Source organism: Hypanus sabinus, chromosome 24 (assembly GCF_030144855.1).
Source record: "Hypanus sabinus isolate sHypSab1 chromosome 24, sHypSab1.hap1, whole genome shotgun sequence".
In the NCBI taxonomy this organism is placed as follows: domain Eukaryota; kingdom Metazoa; phylum Chordata; class Chondrichthyes; order Myliobatiformes; family Dasyatidae; genus Hypanus; species Hypanus sabinus.
Window position 1 is genome coordinate 29,296,371 of NC_082729.1, and position 22,767 is coordinate 29,319,137.

The following is a 22,767-nucleotide window of genomic DNA, read 5'->3' on the forward strand; positions in this document are numbered from 1 at the left end:
AATGGGAGTGAGGAAGAGAGTGAGAGAATATACTTTCACCAATGAGACCGTCACAGACTATGCAATGAGGGACTGGTCATTTAACACCAGTGCACGGAGAGATTTCTCTGCCACGTGAGAGAGGGTGGAGGCCAGAGCACTTGTCTTTCGAGAGGATGTGGTGAACTTCGTGTGCCTGTCTGGACACGCCCCCTGCTGACTGCTCCTGTGGCTCCTCCCACAGACCCCAGTATAAAGGCGATCAAGGCCTGAGCCCGGCCTCTCAGTCTCCAGGATGTAGTATGGTGGTCACTCACTGCTGATTCCTTCTTCCAGTCAATAAAAGCCGATATCTCGCCTTTACGTCTCAGAGTGAGTTATTGATGGTGAATCAGAGGACGAGAACATAAAAACAAGGATATAATGTTGAGGCATTGCTCAAACCACACTTGGTGTATTGTGAGCAGTTTTGGGCCCCTTCTCTAAAAGATGTGCCAGTAATGGACAGGGTCCATTACTGGTTTACGAGAATGGTGCCAGAAATGAGGAGCATTTGATGGTCCGGACCTGTACACAATGGCGTTTAGAAGAACAAGGCTGGGGGACAGGGGTACATCTCTTTGAAACCTAGAAAGACCTCAATAGGGTGAACGGAAGAGATTTTCCAATAGTAAGTAAGTCTAAGAACAGAGGGCACAGGCTCAGACTAGAAGGACATCCCTTTAAGAAGAATAATTTCTTTAGCCAGAGGGTGGAGAATCTGTGGAATTCATTGCCTCAGCCAGCTGTGGAAGCCAAGTCATTGGGTATATTTAAATCTGAAATTGATAGGTTCTTGTTCATAAGGATGTCAAAGGTTACAGGGAGAAGGCAGGGACATTGCCTGAAGATTCAGGGGAGAAGATTTAGGACAGAGATGAGGAGAAATTTTTCCCTGAGAGTGGTGAATATGTGAAATTCTCTGCCCAGGGAAGTAATTGAGGCTTCCTTACTAAATATATTTAAGAAACAGATAGGTTTTCACCATAAGGGTTACGGGGAAAAGGCAGGTAGATGGATCTGAGTTTACGGACAGATCAGCCATGATCTTATTGAATGGCAGAGCGGGCTTGATGGGCTGGATGGCCTACTCCTGCTCCTATTTCTTATGTTCTTATGAATGCTGTTGAGAGGGATGATAATAAATCAGCCATGATGGAATGGCGGAGCAGTCATGGAGGGCTGAATGGCCTAATTCTCCTCTTATGTCATGATCTAACCGACAGGAGAAGGGGTATCAGTCACTTCAGGCCGATGGGGATTGTCAGCCGTGATTGGCAGCTCATCGGATCTCAAACTTTCGCTGCCTGCAGCTATACCCACTCATGGGGAAGGCTTCGGGAGTAAACCCTGAGGAAAAATCCCCAAGGCTGACTGGCAATGCTTTTGGTGCCAACCTGTATCGGCCTCTGTTGTTCATCAGCTGCATGGAGAGGGGGAGCTTGCTGCATGGGCATTGCTTGCTCCACATATCATACTGCTCTGGCTTACGCATCACGTAGACAGCTGGGACACAGACCAACAAAGGGCCTCAAGGTGGTGTAGACAAACTGAGAGCTTGTGGGGAACTGGAATGGGGAGAGTTGAGATGGGTGTATTGGATGGCAGGGCAGGCTTGAGAAACCGTGGCCTTACTCCTGCCCCGATATTTCTTTTGTTTTTGTGAGAATGTGTGCAGAGAGAGCGTAAGGAGGGATAGAAGGTGGGGAAGGTGAGGATGGAGTAAGTGAGGGAGGAGGGAGCACAGTGGAGTGAGGAATGATGTGATGGCACAGGGAGGAAGGGTCCCTGTTCGTCAAGTGATAGAATTTTATCCCGAGATTTACAGTGACCGAATTCAACCTGGGACCATAAACTTGGATAAAGTCACAAAGAGACGAGCCGGCGCTGGAAACTGTCAACGAGTGGCTAACATAGAAGAACTAATTTCGGGCTATGAATTACATGTCTCACCTTAACACACAGGAATTTTATTTTTTATTTATTTTATTAAGAGATACAATGTGGTAACACCCTTCTGGCCCAACGAGACAACGCCACCCAATTGCACCCTCATGACCAATTAACCTGTTAACCTGAACATCTTGGGGATGTGGAAGGAACCTGGAGCACCTGGTGGAAATGCATGCAGCCACTGGAAGAATGGGGAAACTTCTTACAGACAGTGTTGGGAAATGAACCCAGGTTGCTGGCGCTGTAAAAGCATTATGCTAACTATGCAGCTCTAAACTGGAGAAGTGGCAGGGCTTGTATCCAAGAGTGAGGAACAGGCAATTTAAGCACTGGGCCAGATGGGCTGGTTCAGCTCGATGCTCCATGAGGTTTACTTGTCTCTGTGCTGAACTCACGGCTGCGGACTCATTTCTGTGAACTTCAGATGTTTGCCCACTTTTGTTACACAATTTGTTTTTCTTTCTACATGTTGGGTGTTGGCGGTCTTTTTTTTAAAATGGATCCTACTGGGTTTCTTTGTGTAGTGGCTGCCTATAAGAAGACAAATCTCAGGGCTGTATGTAGTATACACTCTTTGATAATAAATGTGCTTCGATCTGACTTTGGCTCCACAGTGGCCAATGAGAGAAGTGAGATATGTACTGATCGAAGGAAAGTTATGGTAATAATCCATACAGAGCAGTAAATAATGGTGGAGCAGACTCAATGGGCTGAAAGGCCTAATTCTGCTCCTGTGTCTTATGGACTGGTTATGTCTCAGAATGTACAGTTTCGGGTGCCTGATTACAGAAAAGTCCTGGTTAAACTGGAAAGAATTCCAGGATGGATATTTCCCAGAACTGATCTGTAAAGGGCAATGTGCGAGTCAAGGTTTTCATTGCACCTTGGTACACATCACCGCAATAAACAGAGGGATTTAGGTACACGGGCACAGCTCATTGGAAGTGGCATCACAGGCCTTCATCAGTCAGGGGTAGGGACATTGTTAGTTGTTAGTGAGCACTGTGCATAGTTTTGGTCACAGTGATACAAGTATGGTCAAATTGAAAAGGATTCTCAGGAGAGTTTTGAGAATGTTTCCAGGACTTAGGACCTGAGTTATATGGGGAAACTGGCCAGGCTGGATCTTTCTTCTTCAGAGGTGTAAAATTATGAGAGGCATGGACGGTAACAGTCTTTTCCCCAGGGTAGCAGAGGAGACTAAAAAGGGAGGGGGCATGGTTTAGGGTGAGAGGAGAAAGATTCAAAAGGGACAAGAAGGCAACCTCTTCACCCAGAGGGTGGTGAAAGGATGAAACGAGCTGCCAGAGGAAGTGGTTGAGGCATTTAAGAAGCACTTGGATAAGGCATGGAGGGGCAGGCCTTGGAGGGAGTTATTTATTGAGATAAAGGTGGCGTAGGCCCTCAATTTAAACCGAGCCTGATCACGGGACAATTTACAATGACCAATTAACCTACCAACCAGTATGACTTTGGACTGTGGGAGCACCCAAAGGAAGCCCGTGCAGTTACAGGGAGAACAGAGAAACTCCTTGCAGACAGCAGCAGGAACTGGTCCTGTAAAGTACTGTGCTGTCCTGATGTGAGCTGAATGAAAGAAACTGGAACTAGCTGGGTGGACTCTATGGTCAGCATGGGCTAGTTGAGCCGGAAGGCCTGTATCCATGCATGACTGCTCTAATACTGTGACTTGAAGGAAAGCGGGAGAAGAATCAGGGTACTTGAAGTGAAAACATTAGAATATTCTTTAGGAATGTGAAAACATAAAGGGGTTGGCCCATCCCATACTGAGTTTACTGGGGGTGCCAGAGGAATTAGGGACAGCACGGTACTATTACAATGCCAGCAGTTTACCAGGGCGCGGCCACTGTTGCATGCAAACAGCTACCTGGAGCCTCAGGTGAGAGCTGAGTGTCCGGTGGGGACCAAAGGTGAGTGAGCTGTCCCAGAAATGACACGACACGCCCGTTCACCAGAGGTGCTACCCCTCCCTGGGCATCCCATACACCCCACTTCGACAGGTAGGCTAAATTAGGTGAGGGTAGCCAGCAGCCTCGTACTACACTAAGATAGGGACATGCCTGTCCTAGCATGCCAAGTCAGCTCCAGCAAACGGGCCGCATGAGATCGACAGTGAGATCCAACAGCTGGGAAGGTGGCACTACAACATTTTGTGGAGAGTGAAGGGCAGACAAGATGTCATGGAAGATGACAGCTTGTGACACTTGTTCATACCGAGGTCAGGAGCGTGGAACTGCGCAAGCACAATGACTTTAAAAACACTCCTGCACGGGTTTGGACAGGATGGACAATCACCAGTACAATGCCAGCAGCCTGAGTTCGAATCCCGTTGCTGTTTGTACATTTTCCTTGTGACTGTGTCAGTTTCCACTAGATGCTCCAGTTCCCTCCACATCCCAAAGACATCGGTTAATTGGCCACATGAGAGTAATTGGAGTCCTTGATCCAGAAGGACCTGTATCTCTAAATCAAATAAATCTTACACGTCTGCCTCACAAACTAAGCAGGAGCCTCCCAGAGGTCCAGTGTGAAAGGGACAGATGGGCAGAAACTGGCGTCAGTGAAGCAACGATCTACTGGAAGATCTCAGCAGGTCGAGTGGCAGCTGTGAGAGGGGAGGAATTGTTGACATTTTGGGTACAAACCCTTGAAATGTTGACAATTTCTACCGCTCCCCCTGCCCTACAGGTGCTGCTTGATCTGCTGAGTTCCTCTAGCAGATTGTTCATTGTCCAGATTCCAGCATCTGCGGCCTCTTGTATCTCTCAGTCCTTTGTAAAGATCTGGCACGGGAGAAATAAATGAGAACAGATCCCAAGACCTGAAATATACAAATTTATGCAGTCACAAAGAAGGCTGGTTTTCATTAGTAGTCTGAGGAGAGTTGGTATGTGACCAAAGACTCTTGCAAATTTCTACATCTGTACCATGGAGAGCATTCTGACTGGTTGTATCGTTTTCTTGTGTGGAGGCGCCAATGCCCAGGAGTAGAAAAAGCTTCAGAGGATTGTAGACTCAGCCAGCTCCATCGTGGGCACAACTCTCCCCAGCATAGAGGACATCTTCAAAAGGCAATGCTTCAAGAAGGTCGCAAGAACCCTCACCACCCAAGACATGCCTTCTTTTCATTACTACCTGAAGAGAGACACTCAACATTTTCAGAACAGCTTCTCCCCCTCCACCATCAGATTTCTGATTGGACGACGAACACTACCTCACTTAATTCACTATTTATATATATATATAATTCTTCTCGTACCACAGTAATTTTCACCTTTCACAGTACTGCTGCTGCAAAACAACCAATTCCACGATGTGTCAGTGATAATAAACATGACTGATTCCGATTCTGGCCTTTATTGCAAAAAAAACTTGAGTACAAGAGTTGAGACATCTTGCTCTGATTAAACAGAGCCTTGGCAAGACCACACTCCGAATACTGGGTGTTGATGTCCCCTTGAGATAATATGACAGAGGGATCACTGGGTCAATTCCTTTGTCCAGCGAGGAGAGGTTAAGCAGACCAGGCTGTGACTCTCCCTAGTTTAGGGGAGAATGAGAGGGGTTTCTCATTCTCGTTGTTGCAGAGGAGCATTCTGCCCCCAGATCATACATTCTGGAACCGGTGGACATGGTATCAGGCACAGGGCTTGGTTGCTCGTGAGGAGAGGTTGCTTCACTTAGAAGGGCGGTGAGCACTCGAATTTAGCCATCCAAAAGCAGTGGGTCAGAACCGGGAGGTGCGCCATGAAGAGGTTAGCACAGAGGGAAGAGGTCAGCTGCAATCCGATTGAACTGAACAGCAGGTGACACACAGCCACAGCAAGCACAATTGAGATGCGAGGCAGGATGGTGTTGTAGCCCTTGATGTCTGGCGCAGAGGCAAGGGTTAGTGAGCTCTTTGGGACCACCCATCGCCACAGCCCTCAGGAGTTTACCTTGGAGGCGCTGTCCGCAGATGCCCCGCTGCTGGGTTTGAAGAGCGCGGCCGCCCTGGCTTTCATTCCGGATTTGGAGGGGGTACCCTGTTTCTGGGGAGACTTCTCCATCGCCCCGCTGCTACTTCTCCGCAGGCCCAGCTGCACGGCAGAGGGAGCTCCCGGTTCCCCGGCCACCTCTGAGGTTGACTTGGCTCGCTTCTGTTGCAGCAGCTCACGGAAAACATTGTCCATGTTCTTTATGAATTCCTGCAGAAAGGAATGACAGCATTCCTGTGTCAGCATTCGTACTGCCTGGCAAAGGGGGCTGTGCTACGGAAAGGGCGGTGAGGAGGGAGTGCCGTGCTGTGGGAGGGGTGGTGAGGAGTGAGTGCTGTACTGTGGGAGGGGTAGTGAGGAAGGAGTGCTGTATTGTGGGAGGGGTAGTGAGGAAGGAGTGCTGTACTGTGGGAGGGGTAGTGAGGAAGGAGTGCTGTACTGTGGGAGGGGTAGTGAGGAAGGAGTGCCGTACTGTGGGAGGGGTAGTGAGGAAGGAGTGCTGTGCTGTAGCACGGGTAGTAAAGACAGAGTGCTGTACTGTGGGAGGGGTAGTGAGGAAGGAGTGCTGTACTGTGGGAGGGGTAGTGAGGAAGGAGTGCTGTACTGTGGGAGGGGTAGTGAGGAAGGAGTGCCGTACTGTGGGAGGGGTAGTGAGGAAGGAGTGCTATGCTGTAGCATGGGTAGTAAAGACAGAGTGCTGTACTGTGGGAGGGGTAGTGAGGAAGGAGTGCTGTACTGTGGGAGGGGTAGTGAGGTGGGAGTGCCGTGCTGTGGGAGGGGCGGTGAGGAGGGAGTGCCGTGCTGTGGGAGGGGCGGTGAAGAGGGAGTGCCGTTCTGTGGGAGGGGCGGTGAGGAGGGAGTGCCGTGCTGTGGGAGGGGCGGTGAGGAGGGAGTGCCGTGCTGTGGGAGGGGCGGTGAGGAGGGAGTGCCGTGCTGTGGGAGGGGCAGTGAGGAGGGAGTGCCGTGCTGTGGGAAGGAGCCGCCACACAACTAATTCTGATTTTTTTGGATGTCCTCTCTGCCTCATGGATAGTGGTGGCAGCCCAACCATTCCATGCCAAGTACAGTGCCTACCTAGCTCATCCCAATTACCTGCATTTGGCCCATAACCCTCCAAGCCCTCCCTTCTATGTATCTATTCCAGTGCCTCTTAAATGATACTATTGTACCTGCCTGAACCAATTCTTCTGGCAGCTTGTTCCATACAGTCACCACTGTCTATGTTGCCCCTCAGATCCTGTAAATATTTTCCCTTTTCCCCCTAGCTTTCTTTTGTCTCTCCTATCCTGGGGGAAAATCTATTACTGTTTCCCTCTCATAATTTTACACACTTCTCCAAGGTGGCCCCTCATTTTCCTGTGATGTAAGAAATAAAGACTTAGTCTGACCAACCTCTCTCTATAACTCGAGCTCCCTAGTCCTGGCAATATCCTCATAATTCTCTCCACTGAGGAGGAATTTCTTCAGCCAAAGGATTGTGAATCTGAGGAATTCCTTGCCACAGATGGCTGCGGAGGACAAGTTTTTAAAGTGGAGGTTGATAGATTCTTGATTGGGAAGTGGCGGTCAAGGGTTACAGGCAGAAGACAGGAGTATGGGGTTAAAAAATCAGCCATAATTGAATTATGGAACAGAATTGATGGGATGAATGGCCCAAATTCGGCTCCTATATCTTTTGGTCTAAGGAGAGATTGGATTGAATTGATTCATTTCAAGTGACACATGATGCAGATGTAGGGACTGTTTTCAGTAATTAGGAGTGATGAGAGGGTCATGTGTTGAGGGAAATTGCTGAGGAGGAAAACAGAGGGGTTATAGAGAGATAGCAGGAGGGGGATTGAAAATGTCAACCAAAACTGAAAGATGGAGCAGACTTGATGGGCCGAATGGCCAAATTCTACTCCTGTATCTCGTGGACAGAGAGGATCTATCCTGGGCACGACATATTGATGCAAAAATGAAGAAAACATGCCATTAGGAGTTTGAGGAGATTTGGTATGTTACCAAAGACTAGCAAATTTCTGCAGATATACCTTGGAGAGAATTCTGACTGGTTGAATCACTGTCTGGCATGGTACAGGACCAGAAGAAAAGCTGCAAAGGGTTTTAGACTCCACCTGCTTCACCACAGATACATTATCTCCACCATCAGGATAACTTCAAGAAGTGACATCGATCATGAAGGATTTCACCATCTGGGACATGCCCTCTTCTCATTACTATCATTAGGGAAGAGGTACAGTAGGCTGAAGATGCACACTCAATGTTTTAGGAACAGTTTCTTCCCCTCCACCATCAGATTTCTGAATGGCGCATGAACCCATGAACACCACCTCATTACTTCGCTCTCTTTCTGCACTAATTATTTACTTTATATATTCTTATTGGCTGCAATGCACAGGATTGCAGGAGGCAACCGAGGGTTGTGGACAGCCAGTTCCAGCTATTTCTCTTTTGAAATATTTATATACTTATTTTTCATTGTAACTTATATTAATTTGTTATGCCTGCTCTGTACTGTAGCCGCAAGTCAGCAAAGTTTACAATATTGTCAATGACAATAAACCTGATTCTGATTCCGAGGTGGGCAGAGGTCGGCAAGAACGAGGTGGGCAGAGGTTGGCATCAACGAGGTGGATGGAGGTCGGCATCAATGAGGTGGGCGGAGGTCGGCAAGAACGAGGTGGACGGAGGTCGGCAAGAACGAGGTGGGCAGAGGTCGGCAAGAACGAGGTGGGCAGAGGTCGGCAAGAACGAGGTGGACGGAGGTCGGCAAGAATGAGGTGGACGGAGGTCGGCATCAATGAGGTGGGCGGAGGTCGGCAAGAACGAGGTGGGCAGAGGTCGGCAAGAACGAGGTGGACGGAGGTCGGCAAGAACGAGGTGGGCAGAGGTCGGCATCAATGAGGTGGGCAGAGGTCGGCATCAACGAGGTGGGCAGAGGTCGGCAAGAACGAGGTGGGCAGAGGTCGGCAAGAACGAGGTGGACGGAGGTCGGCAAGAACGAGGTGGACGGAGGTCGGCATCAACGAGGTGGGCGGAGGTCGGCAAGAACGAGGTGGGCAGAGGTCGGCATCAACGAGGTGGGCAGAGGTCGGCAAGAACGAGGTGGCAAGAGGTCGGCAAGAACGAGGTGGACGGAGGTCAGCAAGAACGAGGTGGACGGAGGTCGGCAAGAACGAGGTGGACGGAGGTCGGCATCAACGAGGTGGGCAGAGGTCGGCAAGAACGAGGTGGGCAGAGGTAGGCATCAACGAGGTGGACGGAGGTCGGCAAGAACGAGGTGGCAAGAGGTCGGCAAGAACGAGGTGGACGGAGGTCGGCAAGAACGAGGTGGGCGGAGGTCGGCAAGAACGAGGTGGACGGAGGTCGGCAAGAACGAGGTGGGCAGAGGTCGGCAAGAACGAGGTGGACGGAGGTCGGCAAGAACGAGGTGGACGGAGGTCGGCAAGAACGAGGTGGGCGGAGGTCGGCAAGAACGAGGTGGACGGAGGTCGGCAAGAACGAGGTGGACAGAGGTCGGCAAGAACGAGGTGGACGGAGGTCGGCAAGAACGAGGTGGACGGAGGTCGGCAAGAACGAGGTGGGCGGAGGTCGGCAAGAACGAGGTGGACGGAGGTCGGCAAGAACGAGGTGGACAGAGGTCGGCAAGAACGAGGTGGACGGAGGTCGGCAAGAACGAGGTGGGCAGAGGTCGGCATCAATGAGGTGGGCAGAGGTCGGCAAGAACGAGGTGGGCAGAGGTCGGCATCAATGAGGTGGGCAGAGGTCGGCAAGAACGAGGTGGGCAGAGGTCGGCATCAATGAGGTGGGCAGAGGTTTGCATTAATGAGGTGGGCAGAGGTCAGCAAGAATGAGGTGGGCAGAGGTCAGCATCAACAAGGTGGGCAGAGGTCGGCATTAATGAGGTGGGCAGAGGTCAGCAAGAACGAGGTGGGCAGAGGTCAGCATCAACGAGGTGGGCAGAGGTCGGCATCAACAAGGTGGGCAGAGGTCGGCATCAATGAGGTGGGCAGAGGTCGGCATCAATGAGGTGGGCAGAGGTCGGCATCAACGAGGTGGGCAGAGGTCGGCATCAATGAGGTGGGCAGAGGTTTGCATTAATGAGGTGGGCAGAGGTCAGCAAGAATGAGGTGGGCGGAGGTCAGCATCAACGAGGTGGGCAGAGGTCAGTAAGAACAAAGTGGGCAGAAGTGTCAGTTTCAGCCCTGCTTGGGGTGACGGGGTGGAGTGAGGGGTAGGGCAGAAAGAGAAAACTCAGTCCGAAGGGGCTGCTCCTGTCAGCTGCTCACCCACCTTGCTGGGTTCGATGGCTGCCTTCTCAGAGAATTGGCGTTCAACTTTGCCTGTGGCCAGGTGCAAGGACATAGGGCTGTGGGCCGTCTGCACCGAGTCCATGGTGTTTCTCCGCTCGTGTTTGCCCATCTTAGAGGTTGGCTTGCTGTCCAAAAGATCCCAGAGAGCAAAGTGAAATTTGTAGAGCACTGGGGAAAACCCAAATCCCCTCCCTAGCCAGAGGCACACACAGCCTCCCTTAAGAAGGCCGGGTTAGAGAGAGGGAATCAGCTAGGGTTCCTGCTCCCCATCACTGTCCAATAACCTCTGGGTTCAAAGGTTCATTTTATTGTCAAAGTACGCATTACAGCTCTGATATTCATCTTCTCCAGATAGCCATGAAATCCACAAAAGCATGGAGAAGTTGAAAGAAAAGACATCAATCCCCCCGCATAAAAAAACAAAAAGAAACAAAACTTGCAAACTCCAAACCCCCCACCTCTCCCTTGCACAAAAACTAATAGATCGTCCACACAGAAATACTGTAGCTGGAACATCAAACCCAAAATCCCTCACTTACATAAATATAGCAATAACATCAAATCGCCAACCACCTCACTCGCAAAAAAGAACAGTGACAATAGCACCAAACCCCCAACCCCTTCTCTCGCACATAAAGAGCTAACAGATCATCCACACAGAAAATCACCAAGAACATCAGGTTAGAGAGAGGTTCCTGCTCCCCTGTGGTATTCTCTTCAGTCTGGGCACTCACCTTTCCTCCTGTCCCGCTGCTCGGAGAGGCAGCAACTTTTGCCCGCCAGGCAAAGTGGCCACACCCCGCTTTGGAATCTCATTAAACATACTGGTGATCTTCCTGACAGGACTGCTTCCACTTCTCTTCCTCAGCAAAGGCTCATGGTCCGAGTCACTTAACAGCCTGAACAGGTCACAGGAGCAAAGATTACACACAGAGTGAAGCTCCCTCCACACCATCCTATCACACACTCCCGGGGTCAGACACAGAGTGAATCTCCCTCCACACCGTCCCATCACACACTCCCGGGGTCAGACACGGAGTGAATCTCCCTCCACACCATCCCATCACACACTCCCGGGGTCAGACACGGAGTGAATCTCCCTCCACACTGTCCCATCACACACTCCCGGGGTCAGACACAGAGTGAATCTCCCTCCACACCGTCCCATCACACACTCCCGGGGTCAGACACAGAGTGAATCTCCATCCACACCGTCCCATCACACACTCCCGGGGTCAGACACAGAGTGAAACTCCCTCCACACCGTCCCATCACACACTCCTGGGGTCAGACACAGAGAGAAGCTCCCTCCACACCGTCCCATCACACTCTCCCGGGGTCAGACACAGAGTGAATCTCCCTCTACACCGTCCCATCACATACTCCCGGGGTCAGACACAGAGTGAAGCTCCCTCCACTCCGTCCCATCACACTCTCCCGGGGTCAGACACAGAGTGAAGCTCCCTCCAGACCGTCCCATCACACACTCCCGGGGTCAGACACAGAGTGAATCTCCCTCCACACCGTCCCATCACACACTCCCGGGGTCAGACACGGAGTGAATCTCCCTCCACACCGTCCCATCACACACTCCCGGGGTCAGACACAGAGTGAAGCTCCCTCCACACCGTCCCATCACACACTCCCGGGGTCAGACACAGAGTGAAGCTCCCTCCACACCGTCCCATCACACACTCCCGGAGTCAGACACAGAGTGAATCTCCCTCCACACCGTCCCATCACATACTCCCGGGGTCAGACACAGAGTGAAGCTCCCTCCACACCGTCCCATCACACACTCCCGGGGTCAGGCACAGAGTGAATCTCACTCCACACCGTCCCATCACACACTCCCGGGGTCAGACACAGAGTGAAGCTCCCTCCACGCCGTTCCATCACACACTCCCGGGGTCAGACACAGAGTGAAGCTCCCTCCACACCATCCCATCATACACTCCCTGGGGTCAGACACAGAGTGAATCTCCCTCCACACCGTCCCATCACACACTCCCGGGGTCAGACACAGAGTGAAGCTCCCTCCACACCGTCCCATCACACACTCCCGGGGTCAGACACAGAGTGAAGCTCCCTCCACACCGTCCCATCACACACTCCCGGAGTCAGACACAGAGTGAATCTCCCTCCACACCGTCCCATCACATACTCCCGGGGTCAGACACAGAGTGAAGCTCCCTCCACACCGTCCCATCACACACTCCCGGGGTCAGGCACAGAGTGAATCTCACTCCACACCGTCCCATCACACACTCCCGGGGTCAGACACAGAGTGAAGCTCCCTCCACGCCGTTCCATCACACACTCCCGGGGTCAGACACAGAGTGAAGCTCCCTCCACACCATCCCATCACACACTCCCTGGGGTCAGACACAGAGTGAATCTCCCTCCACACCGTCCCATCACACACTCCTGGGGTCAGACACAGAGTGAAGCTCCCTCCACACCGTCCCATCACACACTCCTGGGGTCAGACACAGAGTGAAGCTTCCTCCACACCCGTTCCATCACACACTCCCGGGGTCAAACACAGAGTGAAGCTCCCTCCACACCGTCCCATCACACACTCCCGGGGTCAGACACAGAGTGAAGCTCCCTCCACACCGTCCCATCAGACACTCCCGGGGTCAGTCACAGAGTGAATCTCCCTCCACGCTGTCCCATCACACACTCCCGGGGTCAGACACAGAGTGAAACTCCCTCCACACAGTCCCATCACACACTCCCGGGGTCAGACACAGAGTGAATCTCCCTCCACACTGTCCCATCACACACTCCCGGGGTCAGACAGAGTGTGAATCTGTGTCTACACCATCCCATCACACACTCCCGAGGTCAGATGCAGAGTGAAGTTCCATCCACATCAACCCATTGTAAATTGTCACGTGATTAGGTTATGATTTATTGGGGTTTTGGGTTTAACTGGGGCGAAGGGCCTGGGAAGTCTGACTCCACACTGTATCACCAAATAAATACGCAAGTGAATAAAAGGACCAAGGACAGGCAGTGGATGATATTTACCTGGATTTTTGGAAGGCCTTTTGATAAAGTGCCACACATGAGGCTGCTAAACAAGGTCAGAGCCCATGGTTACAGGAGAGATAGCAGCATTGGGACTGCTTCTTTTAACATTCTACATTAATGATTTGTATGACAGAGTTGATGGCTATCTGGCCATGCTTGTAGACAATACAAAGATAGGTGGAGCAGCAGGTAGTTTTGTGGAAACAGGGAGTCTGCAGAACTTAGACAGATTAGGAGCAGTGGCATATCTAAGGTATGGCAGGTGCCCTGGGTGCCACTGAGCAGTTTCTATTAAAGTCAGACAAGCCATCCTTGGATAGTGAAAAAAGAATTTTCTTCAGATGTATGATCTGTCTTTGATCATCATGGGTGAGAAGCACTGGGATGGCCTTATTTCAGAGCTTTGAGTAAGAAGACCATGGAATATTTCTTCACAAAGAAGAAGGAAAGTGGAGATGAAGGACAGAAGAGATGAAAGTTGGAGGAAGCCAAGAAGTCGAGCAAATTCTTCATGCACTTCTTCAAAAAGCCCAGCACAAGTAGCTCGCCACATTCTATGGAGCCGCCTGCACCCGCTACCAGTCTGTTAGAATCCGAAGGTGGATCAAGTACAAATGCGTCACAAGCCGAGGAGGAAGTCAAGTCAGATAAATCCGAGTATGATGACATTAAGAGTGAGGCTGCCACAGAGAACGTGGACGTGACAGGAGGGAAAGATGATGGTGGTGGTGGTGGTGTTGAGTTTATTGACGAGATTTTACCTGATGAGATTGAACCTGACGACACTGAACCTAGTGAACTGGATGGTGTCAAAGAGCCTCGAACTGTCATACCAGAAGTGATTGAACAGCATGACATTGGACTTCTGAAGTTCGACAAGGAAAAGTAATTCTGTCTGACTTGTTGAGAACAGAAATAATAAAGCTGGGTTCGAAGTATTTCCAGAACAGTGAGGGGCCTCAATGAACAAAACGTGGTTCAAGAGGAAATTGGGAAACAGTCGTGGTGAGGAAGTGACTTGCTCATGGCTGGTCTATTTCCCTTCTGAAAAGTCAGCATTTTGTATCTGTTGTTTTTTCTATTCCCTGTCAGACCATCAGTCCTCATTGGAGCAGGAAAGTGGATTCAACCAGTGGAAAGCACCTGAAAGGATTAACGTTCATGAAAGTGCCAAGAATCATCGGGAATGCTTCACACAGTGGAAAGAAATCTAGCTGGAAACAGAGGAGTTATTGACGCGGTATTTCAGACACAGACTGAGAAGGAAAAGCAGAAGTAGCGTGATATCTTGACGAGAATCCTTCACTCCATAAAATTCCTTGCAACTCAGAACCTGGCTTTGCGAGGAGACAGGGAGTCACTCCAGCAAGACGATGACTGATGTGGGAAATTTCCTTGGCTTACTGAAACTACTGGCCACCTTTGACCCTATCATAAAAGAACACCTCACTCATTTGGAAAGTCATCCTGGATCCATGACTTATCTTTCACCAGCTGTCCAGAACGAATTCATCCACATGATGGCATCCATTGTGCACCAGAGTTTATTGAGAAGCATTCGTAAAGCCAGGTTCTATGGTCTCATATTCGACTCGACTCCTGATCAGGCACACTGTGAGCAGATGTCAGAAGTAGCGAGGTACCTGGAAGTTGATTTTGAGAGGAAAACGGTCTGCGTTAAAGAGTCCTTCCTTGGTTTTATCCAGATAAGCCAGAAGGGTGCTGAGAGCTTGGTTGAAGACATCTTGAAACAGCTAGAGAAGGATGAAATGGAGCTACAAGATTGTCCGTCACAGTGCAATGACAACTCTGCTGTGCTGGCTGTATTTGAGAGCCTCCATGGTCAAGGTAGACTCTGTGATCTTGCTCTGCTGAGTGTAGAAAGAGAAGAAACTGAAAAAGCGGTCTTTGATCACACCATAGACCAATTTGCATCAGTGAAAGCAAGGAAGGTGCAGTTATAATTTTCATGTAGTGCCATAATTTGTTAATTAAAAGATTAAAGAGCTTGACTTGTATAAAAGATGGGCATCAGATGTTTGGACAGGGGAACAATTTCAGTGCTTGCTATAGGCGCTATTTTCCGTAGATACGCCCCTGATTAGGAGAATGGGCAAAGAAGTAACAGATTGAATATACACGGTCATGCACTTTATCAGGAGGAATAAAGGCATGGCCTATTTTCTAAATGAGGAAAATTCAGAAATCAGAGGTGCAAAGGGACTTGGGAGCTCTCATGTAGAATTCCCTAAAAGTCAACTTGAAGATTGAGCAAGAAAGGCAAATGTGATGTTAGCATTCATTTCGAGAGGAGTAGAACATAATAGCAGGGATGCGATGCCGAGTTTTATAAGGCATTGGACAGGTTGCACTTGGAGTACTGAGAGTAGTTTGGGCCCCTTATCTAAGAAATGACGTGGATGTGAGGGCCCAGTATAATTCTGGCAATGAGAGAGTTACTATGCATGGAGCGTTTGATGGCTCTGGACCTGTACTCACTGGAGTTTAGAAGAATGGGGGTGGGGATCTCAGTGAAACATATCAGATATTGAAAGGCCTAAAAGAGTGGACGTGGAGAGGATGTTTCCAAGGACCGGAGGACACAGCCACAGAATAGAACACAGATAGGGAGGAATTTCTTTAGACAGAGGGTGATGAATCTATGGAATTCACTGGGAGGTCAAGTCAGTGGGTGTATTTAAATTGGAGGTTGATAGGTTTTTGATTAGTAAGGATGTCAAAGGTTACGGGGAGAAGGGAGAAGAATGGGGTTGAGAGGGATAATAAATCAGCTATGATGGATAGGCCAAATGTCTTATGGTCTGCATCAACCCATAACACAATGCTGGGATCAGACACAGAATGAATGTCCCTCCTGCTACAATACCTGTAATGCTCTGTCACATCCTCACTGGAGCTCAGTTCCTGTAGAGCATCCACTGGTGTGTCCACGTGGCCCTCAGCACTGAAAGAGAGGAGGATTCAATTTCAGCAGGTGTGGCCTGTTGGCAAGAACTTTAGACCCCGTGGTCAGGGATCGGGGAGAGGGACGGGATTAGAAGATATGTCGATTAACTAGAGCAGAGGGACGAAGGGTGATGAGAGGGAATGATCGAAGAACAGGTGAACAGGAGCGACTGTGAAGACATGGATAAGGAAAGCGACAATGGAATAACTGGAGAGACAGAGATTGGGGAGTTGGTGAAAAGCGTAGAGAAGAGGGAAGGGGGGAGACAGGGAGTGAGATTGTGAGTGAGAGAAAGTGAGAATGCAAAAGAGAGAGAAAGTGAGTGTGTGTTAGAGTGAGAGAATATGTACAAGAACAAGAGAGTGAGTGTAACAGCAAGATAGAGTGTGGCAGCTTGAGAGCGAAAGTGCGTGAGAGATTGTGTGAGAGAGGGTGTGTGTGAGAGTGTGTGTGTGTAAGAATGTGTGAGAGAGTGAGTGTGTGTAAGAATGTGTGAGAGAGTGTGAGTGTGTACGAGTGTGAGTGTGTGTAAGAGAGCGTGACAGAGTGTGTGAGAGTGAGTCTGAGAGTGTGTAAGAGTGTGTGTGAGAGTGTGAGAGAGAGAGAGTGAGAGTGTGAGAGTGTGTGAATACGTGAGGGACAGTGTGTGAGAGTGTGCATGTGTGAGAAAGTTTGAGAGAGTGAGCATGAAAGTGTGAGAGGGTGAGTGTGTATGAGAGACAATGTGTATGAGAGTACATGAGTGTGAGAGGGAGTGAGAGAGTGAGTGTGAGAGGGTGAGTGTGTATGAGAGACAACATGCATGAGAGTACACGAGTGTATGAGAGAGTGAGAGGGAGTGAGAGAGTAAGTGTGAGGAGAGTGTGAATGAGATACAGAGCGAGAGAGAGATAGAGAGAAAAAGAAAATAGTGCAGAAAATGGAGGCACAGAGAGGAGAACAGAAGACAACCTACAGAATAACAGAAGATATCTGTGCTGAGGACCCCTCTCCCTTTCTCATAAGTCAGTCACTCACCTCTCTGTCAGCTGGATGTACTTGTGGGGCACGAGACCCTTCACCCCTCCGACCTGCCCTGACCACCAGTCCTCACTCGCCCTCTCAAAAAGGAGCACCAAGTCCCCTTTTTTCAGGCAGAGCTCCTTCGTGGAGCGAGGTGTATAATCAAACAAGGCCACTGCTTGCAGCTCTGTGGGTAGGAAGGAAGGCAGGAGTCAGTGTCAGTGTCAAAAATGAGGGCACAGAGAGGGTGGGGAAATATGGGGTTAGGGAGAGAGAGGAACATAGAGAGAGGGGACAGAGATAGCAGAAATAAAGTATGAGGGCAGAGAGAGAGAGGGGAAATGGGTTTAGGAGAGAGAGGGAAGAGAGAAGGGATGGAGAAAGAGAGTAAGAGATAGGACAGAGGGAGAGAGGGCTGGGGGTACAGAGATATAGAGATACAGGGAAAGGTAGAGAGACAGCGAATAAAGTGTAGAGAGAAAGCAAAGGGCAGGAGTGAAAGAGCAGAGGGCAGAAAGAGGAGACTCGGGAGAACAGAAGTGAGGAAACCGTGTGTAGAAGGGAATGAGAATGGCAGAGAGGCAAATAGATCCAAAGCGGGTGGAGATGGATGAGAGAGACAGATGAACATACAGTGACAGAAAGATGGAAAAATGTGACAAGGAAAGGAAAGAAGAGAGAAAGAGAAACCAAAGATAGGGAGGGGTGGGTAGAGAGAAACAGACAAAAAAGAGATGATGAGAGGGAGAGTAAAGGAGAGTAGGGACAGAGGGAAGAGAAGACGACAGGCAAGGGAGCTGTAAGGAGGAAAGGGAAATATTGACAGAGTCAGCAGGGAAACAGCAGGAAGGAGGGAGATAAAGTGGGATACTGAGAGAGGGGAGAAATATGGAGGAGGGGAGGGGATATGGTAAAGGAGGAAGGGGATATGGGGGAGCAAGGAGATGGAGTGAGGGGGTTAATGGAAAGAGAGAAGGGGAGAAGGAAGGGAGAGGGTGATTGAAGGGGGAGTGGGAGATGCAGGGAGGTCCAGGCAGGGGGTATGATATGGAGGAAGTTGCACAGGTGATGCACAGGGGGAGAGACTAGGAGGTGACGGGAGGGTGATACATTGGGGGAGAGCTGGGGAGGAAACAGGGAGGGACACGGGGGGACGGAGGGCACAGAGAGGAGAGAGACGGGAAGAGGGAGAGATGGAGGGGTTAGAGGGGTGGGGGTAGAAAGGGAATGGGAGAGAAGGGGAGGGGAGAGGGAGGGGAAGGGGAGACAGGAGGGGGAGGGATGGGAGGGGTTGAGAGGGGAAGAGATGGGGCAAAAGGAGGGAGGGAGGAGACGGAGGGAAGGAGGGGATATGAAGGAAGGGGTGGGAGAGAGAGGGAAGAGGGGAGGGAGGAGCAGATAGAGGAGGGAGACGGAGGGAGGGAAGCAGAGAGACAGAGAGATGAAAGTGAAGGAGAGAGGGAGGGGAGACAAGGAGGGTAGGGAGACAGAGGGTTGGGCAGACAGAAGTAGGGGAGATGTAGCAGAGATGAGGGAGGAGATGGACGGGGTGAGACAAAGAGGGGAGAGACAGAGGGGAGAAGACGGGGGGAGACCTGTGGAAGAAGGAGGGGGGAGACGGAGAGGGAGATGAAGGGAGATGAAGATGAAGAAGTTAGAGAAAGACGGAGGGGCTGGAGATGGCGGGGGTGGAAACGGGAGGAGACGGGGTGGAGATGGCGGAGGATTGGAGATGGTGGGGGCTGGAACGGTGGAGGAGGGGGGGAAGGCGGAAGGGGCAGCAAAGAGATGGAAGTGAAGACAGAGGGAGGGAAGGGAGACTGAGGGAGGGGGAGATGGAGGAGGGGTGATGAGGGGAGAGATGGAGAGAGAGGGGGGAAACACGAGGGAGGAGAGGGGCTGATGGAGGGGGTGGGAGTGGTGGAAGGGGAGATGGAAGGAGGGAAGAGGAGTTGGAGAAATGGAAGAGGACAATGGAGGAAGGGAAGTTGGAAGGAGGAAAGGTGAGCTGTGGGGAGGGAAGGACTGATAGAGGGAGTGCACAAGACAGAAGAGAGGTAGAAAGATGGATAGAGTGAGATAGAGTGTGAGAGACAGAGAGAGAAATGAAAGAGATGGATTCTCTCTCTCATATCCATTGGTGGACGTAAGATTGAGGTAGGGAAGGATAAGGCTCAGAGGGAGGGAGGCAGAGGGGTGAGTAAGTGAAGCAGAAAAGAAAAGGAAAAACAGGAGAAAGTAAGTGAGAGAGGGGAGGATGGAGACAGTGAGGGAGGGTGAGAAATGGGGTGAGAGGAAAGGAGGGATGCAGAGAGCGGGAAAGAAAGGGAGAAACAGAGGGTAGGAGTGTTGGAGAAAGGGAGATGGATAGAAAGATAGGGAGAGGGAAGGTGGGATGGGGAGAGAGGGATATCTAGGTAGAGACATGGTGAGAAGGATAGGTAGAGCAGGAGAGCAAGAGGATGGGATGGAGAGAGAGGATGGAGATGGATACAGAGGGAAAGATTGGGGGAGTGGGAGAGAGGACTGGATAGGGAGAGGGGCAGAGAAGGAAAGAGGGAAAGATCTGGAGAGAGATGGATACAGAGGTGGCAGAAGGAGGGAGGGATACAGAGGGAAAGATGGAGAGGGGTGGAAAGAGACGGAGGGAAAAAGAGAGAGAAATAAGAGTGAATGATGGGGAGAGAGGGATGGATAGAGATTAAGGAGAGAGATAGAGAGGAAAAGACAGGGAGAGAGGGATGTATTGAGAGAGGGAGGGAGAGAGGAGGAATGAAGAGTGGGAGAGGCTGGAGGGAGAGATGGAGAGAAGGATACAGAGGGAAAGACATTGAGGGAGGGATACAGAGGGAGGAAGTGATACAAACAGAGCAACTCACCTTCCTCATGTAGCTCCCCAATGACATCGGGCTCCTCGATGATTGGCTCTGTCTGGAGGCCGTCACTGTTTCAATGAAACAGGAGACTTTAGCCCTGCTTCATCCATCTGGTTTACGCCCCTCACCCCCACAGCTCTCCCCACTGGTCAACGGCCAAAATACCATCTAGATATTGGCCTGGCCCACCCAGTCCAAGATGCACCCACCTCCCCCAGCCCAATAGCAGCCTCTCACATCAGTCCGAGTTGTAACAACAGCACCCTGCTTATTACAGGACAGCTGGAGGCCATTCACCTCCATGAGGTTATGCAAACTCCTCATGGAGCAACTCCACTGGCTCCAGTTTCCCTCCTCGCATTCCCATGCCCCCTGAAACTCTCATCATTTCCCCTCTAGCTTTTTCACCTCACCATGCACTAGGGCAATTGACCTACCAACCCCCCACATTGTTTGGATGTGGGGGGAACTGGAGTACCCCAGGGGAAACGCACACGGTCACAAGAATGCCCAAGCTCCATGCGGATCTGGCAGTATGAGGCTGCAGCGTTAACTGTGTTCCATCTCAGCCCACTCCAATTTCACACCAACCCTGCAAACCGCACCCCCTCAAATACCTCGTGGCCACGCTCAATCAGAGCACTGGCTGGGATTAGGCTGCAGAAGGGTGAATCTCCCCCCACCCCTGACCTGAGGATGGAGGTGGGTGAGGAACAGAGGGTGTATTTACAGTAGGGTGATACAGTACTGGGACAAGCCCTTCGGCCCACCATCATTGTGCCAACTCACTGACTTGCACTTGGTTCATAGCCTTCTGTGGCTTGGAAATTTAAGTGCTTCTTGAATGCTAGGAGAGCATCTGCCCCCACTACCGACTCTGTCCAGCTGCCCAACTCTTCCTGAATGAAAAACTCCACTGTCAACATCCTGTCAATTTGGCAGGTTCCTACTGACCCCCACAAATTGTATCATTGCCCCACAGAGGACTCCCTATTTGGATACACCATGGTTTAATACAGCAAGGAACTTCAGAAAGTTGTGAAAAAAGAAGACAACAAAACAACTACAGCAAAAACAAGTTCCATTCCTCTCTCCTACCCTCTCACCCATGCACATAAATACATGCCACACATAACCCTAACCCCTAATCTGACCACATCCCTGTCTTTAAACACTAATCTGACCTCTAACTCCTCCACATCCCTGTCCCTAAACCCTAATCTGACCTTTAACTCTCCATAATCCTCTCCCTAAACACTAATGTGACTTTTAACTCCCTACATCCTTGTTTCTAAACCCTAATCTGACCTTTAACTCCTCCACATCTCTGTCCCTAAACCCTAATCTGACCTCCAACTCCTGACATCTCTGTCCCTAAACCCTAATCTGACCTTTAACTCTCCACGTCCCTGTCCCTAAACACTAATCTGACCTTTAACTCTCCACAACCTTGTCCCTAAGCTCTAATTTGACCTTTAATGTCCCCAAAGCCATCCCAGAATCGTAAATATCCACCTCTAGCAGTACATTCCAGTCAATTGAAAAATATTGCCCTGAGATCTTCTGTGAATTTACCACCCTTCACTCTAAAAGAGAGGGTGTCTGGTAATTAAAGACCCAAAACACCTGGAGGCCCCGGTTTACATTACTGATGATGTGTACCTGGGTAATTAAGCCAAGTGGTATTAGACCAGGTTAATGAAAGGCATGGGCCAGATTAAAGTGGCTCAGCAACCTTATAACCATATGACAAATTACAGCACGGAAACAGGCCATCTCAGCCCTTCTAGTCCGTGCCGAATGCTTACTCTCACCTAATCCCACTGACCCGCACTCAGCCCATAACACTCCATACTTTTTCCTGTCCATATACCTATCCAATTTTACTTTAAATGACAATACTGAACCTGCCTCTACCACTCTCTGAGCTCATTCCACACAGCTATCCTTAAACTTTTGCCCACTAACTCTCAACTCATGTCCTCTTGTTTGAATCTCCCCTGCTCTCAATGGCAAAAGCTTATCCACGTCAACTCTATCTATCCCCCTCATAATTTTAAATACCTCTATCAAGTCCCCCCTCAACCTTCTACGCTCCAAAGAATAGAGACCTAACTTGTTCAATCTTTCCCTGTAACTTAGGTGCTGAAACCCAGGTAACATTCTAGTAAATCTCCTCTGTACTCTCTCTATTTTGTTGACATCTTTCCTATAACTCGGTGACCAGAACTGTACACAATACTCCAAATTTGGCCTTACCAATGCCTTGTACAATTTTAACATTACATCCCAACTCCTATACTCAATGCTCTGTTTTATAAAGGCCAGCATACCAAAAGCTTTCTTCACCACCCTACCATTTACCATGTATGTCCTATTTGGATTATTCCTACCAAAATGTATCACCTCACACTTATCAGCATTAAACTCCATCTGCCATCTTTCAGCCCACTCTTCTAACCGGCCTAAATCTCTCTGCAAACTTTGAAAACCCACTTCATTATCCACAACGCCACCTATCTTAGTATCATCTGCATACTTACTAATCCAATTTACCACCCCATCATCCAGATCATTAATGTATATGATAAACAACC

At 50.0% G+C, this 22,767-nt stretch overlaps 1 protein-coding gene across 1 annotated transcript in view; it reads right to left on the bottom strand.

Moving 5' to 3' along the window:
- Positions 1-5,312: 5,312 nt before the first annotated feature.
- The window catches only part of LOC132380595 (SLIT-ROBO Rho GTPase-activating protein 3-like), a 90,406-nt gene continuing 72,951 nt past the window's right edge, over positions 5,313-22,767 (bottom strand). The window contains exons 19-24 of the mRNA XM_059949516.1: positions 20,174-20,238; positions 17,310-17,481; positions 16,212-16,289; positions 11,020-11,184; positions 10,266-10,410; positions 5,313-6,179 (exon numbers count right to left, since the gene is read on the bottom strand). Coding sequence (XP_059805499.1) covers positions 5,919-6,179; positions 10,266-10,410; positions 11,020-11,184; positions 16,212-16,289; positions 17,310-17,481; positions 20,174-20,238 — 886 coding nt within the window. The 3' untranslated portion in view covers positions 5,313-5,918. The remainder of the gene's footprint in view (positions 6,180-10,265; positions 10,411-11,019; positions 11,185-16,211; positions 16,290-17,309; positions 17,482-20,173; positions 20,239-22,767) is intronic.